We start from the raw sequence: 13,425 nt of genomic DNA, 5'->3' as shown, positions 1-13,425 counted from the left end.
GCTTTTAAGTTTAGACAACACGGAGACTGATGTCAAGCACAGCAAACCTGCAATGCCTTTCCTCTCAAGGACAACTACCCTTCAAAAATCACAAAGCCAGCACAAAAAGGAGAAGACAAAGATTTGAGGGCAGCCTGAGCAGGACTGTAGATCTGCAGGCAGCGTGTTTGCCATGTAGTTGTGTGCACTCACGCTGAGGGCACAGCACCCCAGAAGACCGAGCACTGTTTACCTCCCCAGCGAGATGAGGAAAGGGAGGCACAAGAACCCCTGGGGACACGCTGTGGGTCCAGGCAGACCCTGCTCACCACATGCAGGGTGAAGCCTTGCTCCTTGCTCTGCACCAGGCGTCTTTGGGTCTGGACCTGCTCGCACATAGGACTTGCCACTGTGGTCCTGCATCTCTCCTGAAAACAAGCATCTCTTGGCAACTCTTGACCCTCTCCTGTGTGGGCTGCAGAAAACATCCACTGTCATATCTACACTGGAGAGCAGGCCAGCCTGCTGCTCGTGCCCTTCATAAAGATGCTGTGCAGATTCATTGCTTAATGTTCAAAAGGCCTTTTTGAAACTGTTTAGCTCTGTGTCATTATCCAGGTAGGCAAAGCGGCTAGAATACGCACAAGGGAAAGATTTGTGGCCAAGATCAGCCACCATGTATCAAGAGAAGCTCCAGCACCCAGCAACAGTCCCAAGGGCATACGCAGGCAAGGACTGAGTGCTGCAAGGACAAGGAGCTCAGCACATTGCTCCCTGCATAGCCACCGAGGCCCCAGCAGGACACTCCAGCCCGCAGCCAGGACTGGTGAGTGGGAGCAAGTGTCAGAAGTCACGGAGGTGAGCAGGCCTGATGGCCACAGCGGTCTCACAAGCCCCATTTCCAGAGGAAAGTCACACTGTTGTGCAGCACTGCGCAGAAAGGGGAAAAAGCAGCACTGAAAACGCACGGGGATGAAAACTGGTGATGAAGTCCACAGGGGTTTGTAAGAACACGCTAATGTGTGTGATTAATTCTACTGCTGAAGACATGCTGCCCAGAGCCACAGCCTCGGCTCTCTGATCACATGCTAGAAAAGGAAAAAGGAAAAAAGAGTGCTGAGCTGTATGCTGGAAAATGTATTACTGACTGCCACGAACTTGCATTTGAAAGGAACTGCTGATGTGAATAAATCCACCATATGGCTTTACAAAGCTGATAGTGCATTTATTTCCCAAATATAGCAAGATCAGCCTACAACAGCCTGCCTTTCTTTTATATCCACATTAGAAAATTATTTAGAGTACAGTATCACACATGGTTGTTTGAGGTGCTGTCACACAGTCACTGGTGCACCTAAGGCTTTCCTGGTAAGAACGGGGCCTCATGTACAGCAAATACAACTGCACAGTTTCACCATGGTATCACGACATTGAAGGGATTTCTGAGATGTTTTTGGTGACCTTGCTTTAGCAAAGCTGCCTGCAGAGGAAGGAAAGGCTAAACCCCAGACTATTGCTTTTGGGAATGCTTTCCCTGTCTCTACACATGGACTGGTGGCCCTTTGTGCCCACTGTCCACCTGTGACATCCCAGTGTGGGCTCAGTGCAGAGAGCACATGAGAACTGAGAGGTGGTCACTGGGCATTCACCACTGGGTCTGCCAGCCCAGGACAGCAGCTGAACCACATCCAGGCCTGGTTATAGTCCCTGAGCTGTGCCTGTGGTCTGTGCCAAACATAGCCCATGGTGCTGGGAAAGCGGATCCGGCAATCCCACCAGCACACGGGCAAAGCTGTGTGTGGTGGGGACAATTCTCCTGATTTTTCTTACAGGCAGGTTACCCTGGCCACTCTCACAACCTGCTTTGCCCACAGTGCCTGAACTAACCCCACCCCAAGCCCGCTGCAGGCACCCTGCTCAGAAGCTCAGCCCAGCAGCTGCATCCCACCCCCCGGCTCCAAAGCATTTCTAGCTGCACAACCCCGAACAGCAATCAGGTCTCTTCGGAGCGGGAGGGATGACAGAAGGTACCTTTGTGCTGATTTAAGCACTAACTAAATATAGATGACATGGGAACACTGTGAGGCTACAGCTGAACCCATCTGCAGTGAATGAAACAGAGTCACATAACGGAAATATCTCTAGAGCTTCAGATGTGCACGCTTAACACAGCTCTTTCTATTGCTGGGGTGGTTTGATGTGCGGAACTGCGGGGAGCCCTGGCACCGGGCAGCCCAGAGACTAGTGTGGAGGTGTCTGGTCGGTGGGACCAGGAGCAACATCCCAGCACAGAAACCCTGGTCAAACTGCTCCAGTGATGGGGTGGAGCTGCCACACATGAAAGTATTCTTGATAAAAGCCCCTCAGCAGTGGTTGTTACTGGAGAATTATAGACTCACAGGACGGTTTAGGCTGAAGGGACCTTAAAGCTCATCCAGTTCCAACTCCCTGCCACGGGCAGGGACATCTTCCACTAGACCAAGTTGCTGCAAGCCCCTGTGTCCAACCTGGCCTTGAACGCTGCCAGGGATGGGGCAGCCACAGCTTCTCTGGGCACCCTGTGCCAGCGCCTCAGCACCCTCACAGGGAAGAGCTTCTGCCTAAGAGCTCATCTCAGTCTCCCCTCTGGCAGGTTAAGCCATTCGCCCTTCGCCTGTCCCTAACAAGGGAGCCGCTGCAGCTGCGGTGGCCGTTCCCCAGCCCCGGTCCCGGTCCCGGCGGTGACGGTGTCGGTGTCCCGCGGGGGAGAGGCGAAAGGTGCAGCCGGAGCGGCCGGTGCCACCTCCCGCGGGCCGCAGAGGGCGGCGGGGGGAATCCCTGCACCCGGTGAGGCCGCCGCCGGACCTCCACACCGGCACCGAGCGGGGCGAGCGCGGCTCCAGCCTGGCCCGAAGGGCTCTGCCGCGACCGGCGCGGCCGGAGGAGGAGCGGGCCCGTTTCCCGTTCTCCGATTGGGAAATGCGGGACTCGAGATGAGTCCCGGCGAGCCGCGACCGCCCCGCGCTGCCGTCGGGATCCTGAGCGCAGAGAGAGGCCGAGGAGCGCGGCCGCTGGTGTCCCAAGTGCCTGCGCTGCGAGCGGCCCAAAGGCGCAGCGTGACCCCTCCCGAGGCTGGGAGACTTCAAGCTGAGCTCCGAACCGAAAAATCATAGGGGATCGTTCGCTTCTTCCCGAATGAGAGTGCTCCCAGAGCATCACCATCTAGACAGAAACCAAGGATCTTACCCTTACTGTGTCCTGTGGCCAAAAAAATGAACTGGAAGAGTGTAACTGTAAGAAGCGATCTCTGTATGTGACAGCTGGAACAGCTGGGCAGGGCTCTGCAATTTGCCTCCTCCACAAATGAAGGGAAATGGAGGTAACAGAAACAAAGCCATAAGCTCACTGGGAGGTGAAATAGTTTCACATACCATGCTTCATCGTGCCTAACATTTTGGATAGGGAATTCACCTCTTTTCCCCTCGAGCAACAGTCCGTTTCTCCATGGCCACACAATGTTACCCTCATTTACTGTTATGGAAAGGACAGACCAAGCAGTTGGATTCCTGTATGAGTTGCAAGTCCTTATTAATATAAGAACTGAGATTAGAGCAAGTCTGATATTCTCTAAAAGGCAAGGGCTGGTGTGGCATTCAGAGAAATTAAAGAACAGCTAAATCAGGAAATGCAATTATTGCAGAAAGCTCAATCTTAACTCAGTGTTCTCCTCCATCAGCCCTAAACTAATGGCCTCTCTTCATGTAATTATAGACTATTAGTTACACCAAGCCATATTTGCATACTTACACAATCTTGCTGTACCTCTAATGCACATACCATTCTGTGGTATTAACACTGCTTCAAATTTAATTTATGTGGGTTTACTCCAGGGTAATTCAGGACCTTCAGTGGAGCTCCCAGCTGCTGGAAGTGGAGCAGAGCTCGCTGCTGCTCACCCGGCTCCCTGCAGACTCGTGTCTGGCACAGCCGCAGCAGTGGGCACCATGCTGGGATGGGTCTGACAGCCAGGGGTCGCCCTGGCATGCCCTCAGGATAACTCCAGCAGGCTCTGCCCTCTCTCTGGCAGGCTCTGCCCTCTCTCTGGGATGACGGGGATGGGGACAAAGGCTTTCTGTACGCGGGTAGAGTGGAGCTGCACCACGGGCTGGTGCCCATCCTCACCAACAGTCACTGTCCTGTGCCTCTGCTGCAGCTGCAGCTCTGGCAGAGCCCCCGGGCGTGGGTGCTGGCCGTTCTTCACAGGCCTTGAAAGACACATTCATTTTCAGATGTGTAATATTTACACCAATTATTATTTAAGACCTATTTACTAAACTGCCTTTCATCCCGTGTCCTCTGCCCAGCACTGCAGCTGCTCTGCGCTCATGCAGCTCCCAGGGCGGCTGCTCAGCCAGCCAGCCAGAAAAATCTGGAAGTTACTGAAAATTATTTCAAGTTGTTTGCCTGTCAAATTAATAATGCAGGTAAAGATCTCCTAAGCACAACAGCAGATTTTAAGGGGAGGAAATAATGATCACACATCTAATCATCAATTAAATCTGCACAACAGGTAATGTTTCAAACCCCACCCAGAAAAGGGCACAAAAATACATTTCTCTTTGAATTCTGGATGAAAAAAATATATGCATGACTCAAAGTTCAGCAATCGTATGACCTTAGAGAACTCACTTCCCATCTTTGTGCTTGCTTCCTCATCTGCGGGAAGGAGTATTCTTTTCTTAATTCAAAGGCTTTTCCCCTGGAGGTTACCTAGCTAAGTATCCTCTGCTAAGAGAAATTTTCAAAGAACTCCAAAGTTAGGGCGAGTTATTTATCAGGATAATTTTATCTACTTAGAACTTAGGAGAAAATAAAATCAAGACAAAATCTCTATACTGTCTGCTTGGGCTAAAACAGCAGCCACAGGAGATGTAATAATTTAGCCTCAAGCATCATCCTCTGTCCAGTCCTTCCAGCCTGACCGTTCCACTCCACATCTTCAGTCTCAGGACATTCCAGGCACGGCATCAGGAGCCGTGGTAGGTGCACCCCACAGAGTTTCTCTTTCACTAGAGGCACACTGTGGGCAGAGCCTAGAGCAAATCCTCTCCAAACCAGCCATAGCACACATCCCTGCTGCATCCAGCTGAATCTTCCCGTGGCTCATGGGTGTGGCTGGCAGGTCCATCCATGCACAGACTTGGATCAGATGAACACGTCTGTACAAAGCTGGGTGTCAGGAAAGGATTTCCTTCATTAGCCAACTCCGGGAAAGGCACACAAGGAATATTGCGTGGTTCCATGTAGGGGAGAGCAGCAATACGAAATTTTGATCCCACAGAGCTGTTTGGACGGCTGCAGATGATCCACGAAGCTGACTGACAGCAAACACACAGGCACCGCGGGGGACTGTGTACCAGCACGGAGCCCTTCCTGCAGGAGAAGTGCCCTGAAGGGAACCTCAGCTAACACGGACCCGGTTCTCTGCATTCCTACACAGAGGATACAGAGTTCAAACGCTGCTGAGAACACTTCGGTTTTCCCAAATACCGCAGAGCTCTTTTTGCCCAGACCTGGGAAAAGGCTTGACGGAGGGAGGGAAAGGGCGCCAGGAATCAAACGCAGGCAGCGCTGCGCACGATGGTTTCATTTTATCGGGAACACGCGGATGAACTAAAGGCCACATTTACAAACCCGACAAACGCGCTGCACCACAACCGGAACGTCTCCCTCGGCCCGGTCCTGCTGCTCCCCCGCCTTGGGCAGGGCCGGCAGCGACCCGCGGGGCACCATCAGGACAAACGGGGCCATTCCCCGCCGCGCCTCCGGGCGCAACCCGCTCCCCGACGAGCGGCCCGTTACCGCCGGTCCCACCGCGCGCTGCCCGTACCTTCCGCGTGGCAGCTGGAGGAGAGGACGGCGCCGGGCGGCCGGAAGAGGTACGGCAGGTACCGGGAGAAGCATTTCATCTTCCGAACCGCGAGTGGGGAAAGAGGAAACAAACCCATACAGAGACTGAAAAAACCCACAAACCACTAAAAGAAACTCTACAGGGGAGGAACGCAGCCGCTGCTCGGGCCATGAGGACCCCCGGGGCCCGGGCAACCTACACGGCGGGGGCTCGCTGCGGAGAGCCGCCCGGGCGGGCCCCACGCACCCGGCCCGGCGGCAGAGCCGAGCGCACCGGCCCGGCCGGCCCCGCCGCATCGGCAGAGGCGCGGCCGGTAGCGCTGACTCAGCCCGTCCTGCCCGCGCACACCCCGCACCGCGCCCGGCCGCGCACCCCAGCACCGGGAGGGCGGGAGGGCTCCGCCGCGGTGTCCCGGCGCTGCCTCCGCCGCTGTCAGGCGCGGCCGGCGCTGCCCGGGACGGCGGCAGCAGGAGGGAGATGCGCCGGGGGCAGGAGAGCCGGGCCTGCGGTAAATCTGCTCTCCGCCCCTACAAGCCCCGAGCGCGCCCCACGGCCCCGGCACCGCGAGACCCGCCGGGGCCGCTGCTCCAGAACCGGGCGCCGAATCCAAGGGGCCGGCCGGGGGAACAGAGTAAAGCGGGGGGAGAGGGACCCCCGCACCACGACACACACATCAAACCGCGACAGAAAAACACGGCACGGCCCCCTCGAGGCAGTGCTCCGGACTCGGGCCCCCCAGCTGAACCGGCAGCACTGAGAAGGGGAACAGACCCGGGTCAGCGTTTCCAACGCTTTTCCAACCACAACCCGCTCCTCGAGGCGGAAACCTCTCGCATCTGAGCACACTCCACGCTCTGCCACAGCCTGCTCAGGGGCACGGGATGGAAAAGAGCACAGCCTCAAGGGGGCAGGTGTGAGGGAAACAACGTGCTGCCAACACTCACCCCCCTGTTTTCGAGCTCCTTAGTTACTCTATAGACAAGTTTTTGACTTAGGACCAAGCCACTCACTGCTCTTGCCTGCTGCTGTTGCCTCTTGGAACCCCAAGTAGTTCTGGTGTTAGGTCTCATCCTGTAGCTGCAGTCTTTCTAATCTTGCTGCCTTTGGCAGGTGGCAGCATGACTGCATTTATACACTTTAAAGAGATGCAGAGCACCTGTGCTCTTCGCTCCCAGTGAAGCGAGAAGCTCTCTGTTTCACTACAGTATCTTTCTCTTTATTCAAAATGCCCTCTCTGGATGTGGAAAACCAAACAGGTCTGAGCTGCGAGCTATGCAAAGCTGTTCTGCCTACAGGTGACAGCTCACTCTGCATCCCAGAGAGTGAAGGCAGAAGATCAAGTGCTATTGGGTATCTCAGGTCCATGCCAGGAAACAAGAGACAGTCTTTTATGACGCACTTTTCATGGCAAGTCACTTTGTGTGTTTGTGTATGACTCAATAACGAGATTATTTAATAGACTGGCTGGAAATGTGAGTGACTGTCTCTGAAGTCACAACCTCTCCTTTCTCTGCACACAGTTTACTCTCTGCACATGCAGGTGTGTACTGTGACAGCAGGGCAGCACACACCGTGGTACACACAGATGGCACCTCCAGTGCTGCTGCTGTGCCACCGACACGATCACCCACCTCACACAGCCCAACCTGCTCCTTCTCCAGGGATGCGCATCCACCAACCCTCTGGGCAACTTGTGCCAGTGTTTTACCACGCTCACTGTACAACATGCAAAACCATTGCCTCTACTGGGAGGGTTAAGAGAAGAGGGGTGAGATCAAGGCTTCAGTTATCCTTGAAGGATAAAGAAATGGGGAATAAAATATGAAATGGCAAGGGAAAAGAGCTAATGTATTAATGGGCAATACAATAAGAGAAAGGAAAATGAAAGCGTGAAAGGAGAATAAGAAAATGTAGGAAAATGCCTCGTAAGACTTTCAAACCAGACAATCATAGGAAGAAGTTGAATGGATAAATTCAACTTTAAAGTCAGGAAAATTCAACTTTAAAGTCAGGAAAATTGAATGCATTTAGTTCTTTTCAATTGTCCATGCTTTTGCAGTCCACATCTTGGCTAAATGCCGAACAGATGTGCTTGCAGAGGCAGAAGTGCCTAAGTGAGTGAGGAGCACAAACCACCCTGAAAGCTACTGATCATGGAAGGGGATGTCTTTGTGCTCCCAAATCCCGCGACTGCCCACATCAGTCCGTCCCACACAGATTCTTGTCTGTAGAATTGTATGCACTGCAATTTATTTTAACTCCAGATACAAGAAAAAGCACCAATTTACACTTAAGTTACTCAAAACCAGAATCCAACCAATTCCAGTCACAGATGTCATAATGGGAGAGGCTGTCTTGTAATTCTCTGAAAAATTCTGTAAATAACAGCTGAAAACCAAAAGGAAATCTATTTCGAAGACTGTTGATGTGATTAAGCCATAATGCTTTCAATGACTGTTTTTGATCAATAACTAATTTTAGAGACCCATCTCTTTCAAATGCAGAAGTACATAATGAAGGCAGAACGGTAAGAGTGTAACTTTGCCAGCAGTTCCCACTGACATGCGAACACCTCCCTGCACACTGACTGATGTACATGACAATCGAGTCGGTTTTGATTGCAGCAACAAAAGGAAAAATAGACTTACCTTCTGCCACCCCAATATCTATAGTTCCTTTCACTTGACTAAAGCACCACAGCACATCCTGCATGAAGTTTCCAAGTCCTGCCAGGGAAACACATGCAGAAAGGAGGTAAGATACAGTCACATTGGGATATAACTTGTCCTTTTTAAAATGAACACACACGCACATACAAGCTGGCACACAAATGTCTGTGATCCCTGCATGAAGATACATGTTTGCTCACCTGGTACCATTCTTCCACACGAAGTGCAAGGCTAGCCCTGCAGAGCTGGAGGCATCGTGCCTGCGCTGTGAATCGCGCGTCTGTTTTCTCCGTACCATGGCAGGGCTAATTCGAAAACGGTGCAATTGGAGCCCGTCCCCTCTACATCACTGGCAGCACCACAGAGGAGTCAGGAGGCCCCTTAGTCACAGCCTTTGTCACAGCCTCCCTTCACCAGAATACTAATGCCCCCATCATTCCCAGCACCGTTAGAGACAGAGGGAAACTGAAAAAGACAGCTACTCTTAGTACCACAACAATTTTTCTTCCAGTCATGGTGTAGTGGGAACTGCTTGGCAATGAACCCAAGCAGAATGAAGCCTCTTTACAGGACATCATAATATCATAATCAAATTTCATCTGGAATGAGACATGCACTGTAGTTGCTTTGAAAGAATGCTATGGGCGTTCCTATTATAAGCCCTATTATCAAGCTGTGGCTCTCTCAGCTGTGCTTGCTGCTGTAGCAATACTCTGTGTTAAGCCACTCTGAGAGAAATCAGGATTTTATCTACTCATTTTCTTGACAGCTCAGCAGAATTTCCCTTTCTGTAATGCAGTTTTCACTACAGCACAAAACTTCCACCACCTCAAAGGACAATTTGCTTCCTTTTATCCTAACACACATTTCAACTAGAAGCAATTTCCAGACATGAAGAAAGCAGCACAATGGAGCAGTGAGGACAGGAGATGTCATCTTACCCCTTCACACCCAGGTGGAACATGGCACAGAAAATGTGTTCCACAGTCAGCAAGTGTGATACGGGACTCTGTCAGGGGGTTGTGCCATGGGAGTCTCAAACTTGTTACTTCTCTGCAAAAGAAAAGGAAAACATGGGATTGGGAGATAATGGATAGTCGGAGATATAACTGAGTTAACTGGACTATATCATGGCCTACCCAAATGTCTTTGAGAGATTTCTGTCTGGTTTTATTTAAATCGTTATAAGCTTTTGTGTATTAATACAAGTCAATATATATCATATGTATTAAGAGTAATATAATCATATAAGGAGGAAGTTCTTCCCTGTGAGGGTCGTGAGGCACTGGCACAGGTTGCCCAGGGAAGCTTGAACACATCCTTTGCTGAGTTCAAGGCCTGTGGGACAATAAAACAAGGTAAACTTCTGTGTGCTGTTCCAGAAGGGACCTGGGGAGGGGGAGCAGCCTCCATATACCTCTTATTTCTTTTATTGCTCATTTCTCCCTTTCCCACTCCAGCTATGGCTCTTAAGATGTCTTCAGTGCATTTGTAGCTCTGAGTGCAATACTATGTAGAGATAACTGAGCTGGAAGACAAATGGGTTTGGTAGAAGCTGATACACCCTGTTCTTTGAGTGGATTTTGCAGCTGACTTTGCACAAGTATTGATACCTCATCATGCTAGTTTAAAATTGCAGTTACAGCACAGTATAGATACTGTGCTGTGCAGGGGGATCTGCTTATTGAAGGGAAGTCGGGAACCTGTGTCTCAAGATTGCTCTTCCATGTTCTTCCTAGTCCACTACTCCAGAGTTCAGAACAAGTTGACAACAAGTTGAGAAGAATGAGGAGATATGAGGATAACAAAGGGAGCCTTGTGTTAATATCTGGGGAAAACTGAAACCTTTAGAGTTGCCACCTTTTAGTCCTGCAACCAGACAGAAAAGCATGGCGAGTTTTACTGTTATTACAGAACTCTCCAACAACTGCTGCTGGCAAAGCTCAGGCTGGTGAAATACATTCCATCTATGAAATATGATTTGTGTTCAGTGATCACGTTAGCAAAAGACAAATGGGTAACGTTTAGAGCTGGTACTTTGACTGTATGTTATAGAGAGACAGGGAAAAGGACACTGTTGCCAGTGGATTTGTGCAAAACGTTATGATTTTACAGTCTCTTTACCAGGAGCAGTATTATAGGAGAAATATGGGGCTTCAGCTAATCTTGCATTGATATACACATGCCTTTACCCAGTATTCTTCTCCGTAGAGCATGTCCTCCTTCTGGACACCCGCCTCGAGCAGACTTCACCTTCAGCGGTGACTCTGAGCGGGGGTCTCTGAACGCAGGAGGTGCTGCTCGTCTGTTCGCCCTGCAGAGGGGAGCATCAGCCCGCAGTGACCCGCTGTGGCTGACGGCAGAATTGCTGTCCCCGGGCAGCGGCAGGAAAGCTCTGGGGGAACTAAATGAAGCAGAGTTAAATATTCAACATACCAGTTTAATCTCGATTAAATATGTATATCGATACCTATGCTTTTATATGTATATCAACACCTATGCTTTTGAACAAGCATCCACCTGCAACGTATACAAGACACCTCCAATTCAGTAGAAGTTTCACCCGTGTGAAAGGGAGCCCACCTAAACCACAAGACATGCCAGCAATGAATATTAAATCTGACGCATGAAAGACATACCATAATGTTAAAGTTCACCAGAGGGTTACAGCTGAGATGGCTGCTGAGTATAACTGCACTTCTTTTAGGGCTTAAGGTTCTGGGAAATACATACTGTAAATATGGCTGAACTTCCCTATTTTTGTAAGCCAATGCTAAAAATCAGTTTGGTACTTGAAGCAAAAATATAGTTGGCTGAATAGTTAAAACTGTAAAAGAGTAAAAGAGAAGAAACCTTTCTTTAATGTTTGAATTCAGTGGCAGCAGTTAGGTGCTTCGCTCCCCCTGTCCTTCGCAGAGCCGGAGGGTTTGCCCTGTGCGCACAGGCTGGGTAGGAGTGAAGGATTTCAGTGTGTTAGTGGAGGGTGTTTGGTTTGTCGCAGCAGCCTCTAGAGAGGGCTGAGCCTTGCCTCATCTCCATTAGAAGGCACCAGAGATCTGCCTTGGTGCTCCCGTGTCAGCCACGGGAGGCTGGTGGTGGCTGGTCCCCACGACAGTGCCGTAGGGGTACCGAGGTTCTGCTCAGCATGTTTCGGTGCAGCCACAGCCCCACAGCTCCACAGTGAGCACTGCTGCACCTCGGAACATCCCTTCTGCTTCCCAGCGCTGACATGTCACCAGGAGCACACCTTCATCTGATGCCCAGCGGTGTCCCTGTGTGGTGGGAGCCTGAGGTGGGACAGGGCATCTGCTGCTGTGGCATGCCTGAGTCCTGATCTCCTCTTGGTCTTGCTGCTCTCAGGTCTGCCTGCTAGGAAGTGTTGATTTTGTTGTAAGAAACCTAAGGAAAATCTATACAAAGACTCTGGTGTAAGCTCTAACGTGCATTTCGGACAGGTAGCTCATAGGTACACATGGGCCAGGTGGCAGCTTCATTTCCCTCTCAGGCAGGTAGTTGTCTGGATCCAGATATGACAGTTCTGCATGCCATATGTTACATATAAGAGGAAATTTCCAGCACTTTCCCTAAATTCCAAAGTTGGACAAGTGGGTGTCAGTAGCAATGAAAGAGGGTTGTGAGTACAGCTGTGGGCAGCAGAGAAATAAACTGCAGTTCACTATTCCCTGTACACAGTGCCCCTGTCCTGTGCCATGGCGCCATGTTACACAGGTAAGTTCAGTAAATGGGTGTCTGCTTTTGGGACAAAGTTCCATTTTCCGTTCCCACTGAAAAACTTCCTCTACCGGGATGTGCCTCCTGGTTCTGAGCTGGCAGACTGGGAGAGCTCCGTTTCTTAAGAAAACTGAGGGCAAAATTTTACTGTTTTTTTTTTTTGTTGTTTTGATTGCAGACCAGGCAAAGCTCCGGCTGAGGACTCGAGCCTCTGTCTGCCATGGAAAATGAATCCCGGCCAGCTCCCAGCCAGCTCTGAGCCGAGCAGCATTTTCCCATTTCCCAGCAGTGCCGGGCAGCGCCAGCTGGGCTGGAGCTGGTCGGGGCAGAGGTTGGCTGTTCCCCAGAAGCTGTTGCAGCAGAGCTGCCTTCTCCTGTTCCGTTGGCCTGCTCTGAAATTCAGCTTTACTATTTTATCTCTGCCAACATACAGAGATACTGAAGCTCTCCAGATGACCCACTCTGCAGAGAACAACTTTTTCACTTCTGATGCCAGTAACTGTCCTGGTTTTGTCTTGGGTTCTGCCTTTTATTGGAAATAAAATCTTAAGAATAATGTTTAGAAAAGAATTCTAACAACTTAAGGCAAAACCAAAATCAAATTTCATTTAAATTGCTGCTGTGAGAGATCAAATAGGAAGGATCCTCACTGCAGCAAATTTCAGACCGTTCAGGAGAAGCTGTTTTGAACACGCAGAATAGCACAGGGGGATGCTCTGAGAGGTGAAGTCTGACCTTGGGCAGGGAAGGGAGGCTGGAGCCTCTCCGGTGCTGGAGCTGTAGATAAATCATTAAACACTCCCTGCAGCAGGAACTCATCCTGCCCAGCAGAGATGCTTTTATTTCAGCCGCTTCATTGTTTTGTGTCTGTGTGGTAGCTGTTGGATTCCCATCTGTGTTGTAGGGGTGAGCAGGGGGGACAGGAGCTGCCCAGCCTCAGGGCCCTGCAAGGTTCTCATCCCAGGGCTGGTGAGGATGCGTCCCCTGGTCCAGCTCTGCGGTGACTCCAGCTTCCTTCTCCTCCTGCAGCCCATGTGTTTATTTTTCAGACAATTTGATTTGGTGCATTTGACTAAAATTTGAGAAGTTTAGGGGGACCTGAGCTGTGCTTCAACGTGTTGGTTCTTCTCCAAGTAACACGTGAATATGGCTAAA

At 50.8% G+C, this 13,425-nt stretch overlaps 1 protein-coding gene across 1 annotated transcript in view; it reads right to left on the bottom strand.

Moving 5' to 3' along the window:
• The window catches only part of PPP2R2B (protein phosphatase 2 regulatory subunit Bbeta), a 65,127-nt gene extending 56,364 nt beyond the window's left edge, over positions 1–8,763 (bottom strand). Inside the window, 2 exon segments of the mRNA XM_030503651.1 lie at positions 8,518–8,595; positions 8,739–8,763. Of these exon segments, the coding sequence (XP_030359511.1) occupies positions 8,518–8,595; positions 8,739–8,748 (88 nt within the window). The 5' untranslated portion in view covers positions 8,749–8,763.
• Between the last annotated feature and the right edge of the window lie 4,662 nt (positions 8,764–13,425).

The sequence above is a fragment of the Strigops habroptila genome, chromosome 12 (assembly GCF_004027225.2).
Source record: "Strigops habroptila isolate Jane chromosome 12, bStrHab1.2.pri, whole genome shotgun sequence".
Taxonomy (NCBI): domain Eukaryota; kingdom Metazoa; phylum Chordata; class Aves; order Psittaciformes; family Psittacidae; genus Strigops; species Strigops habroptila.
Note: the sequence above shows the minus strand (reverse complement) of the source record. Positions and strands in the feature narration are given on the sequence as shown.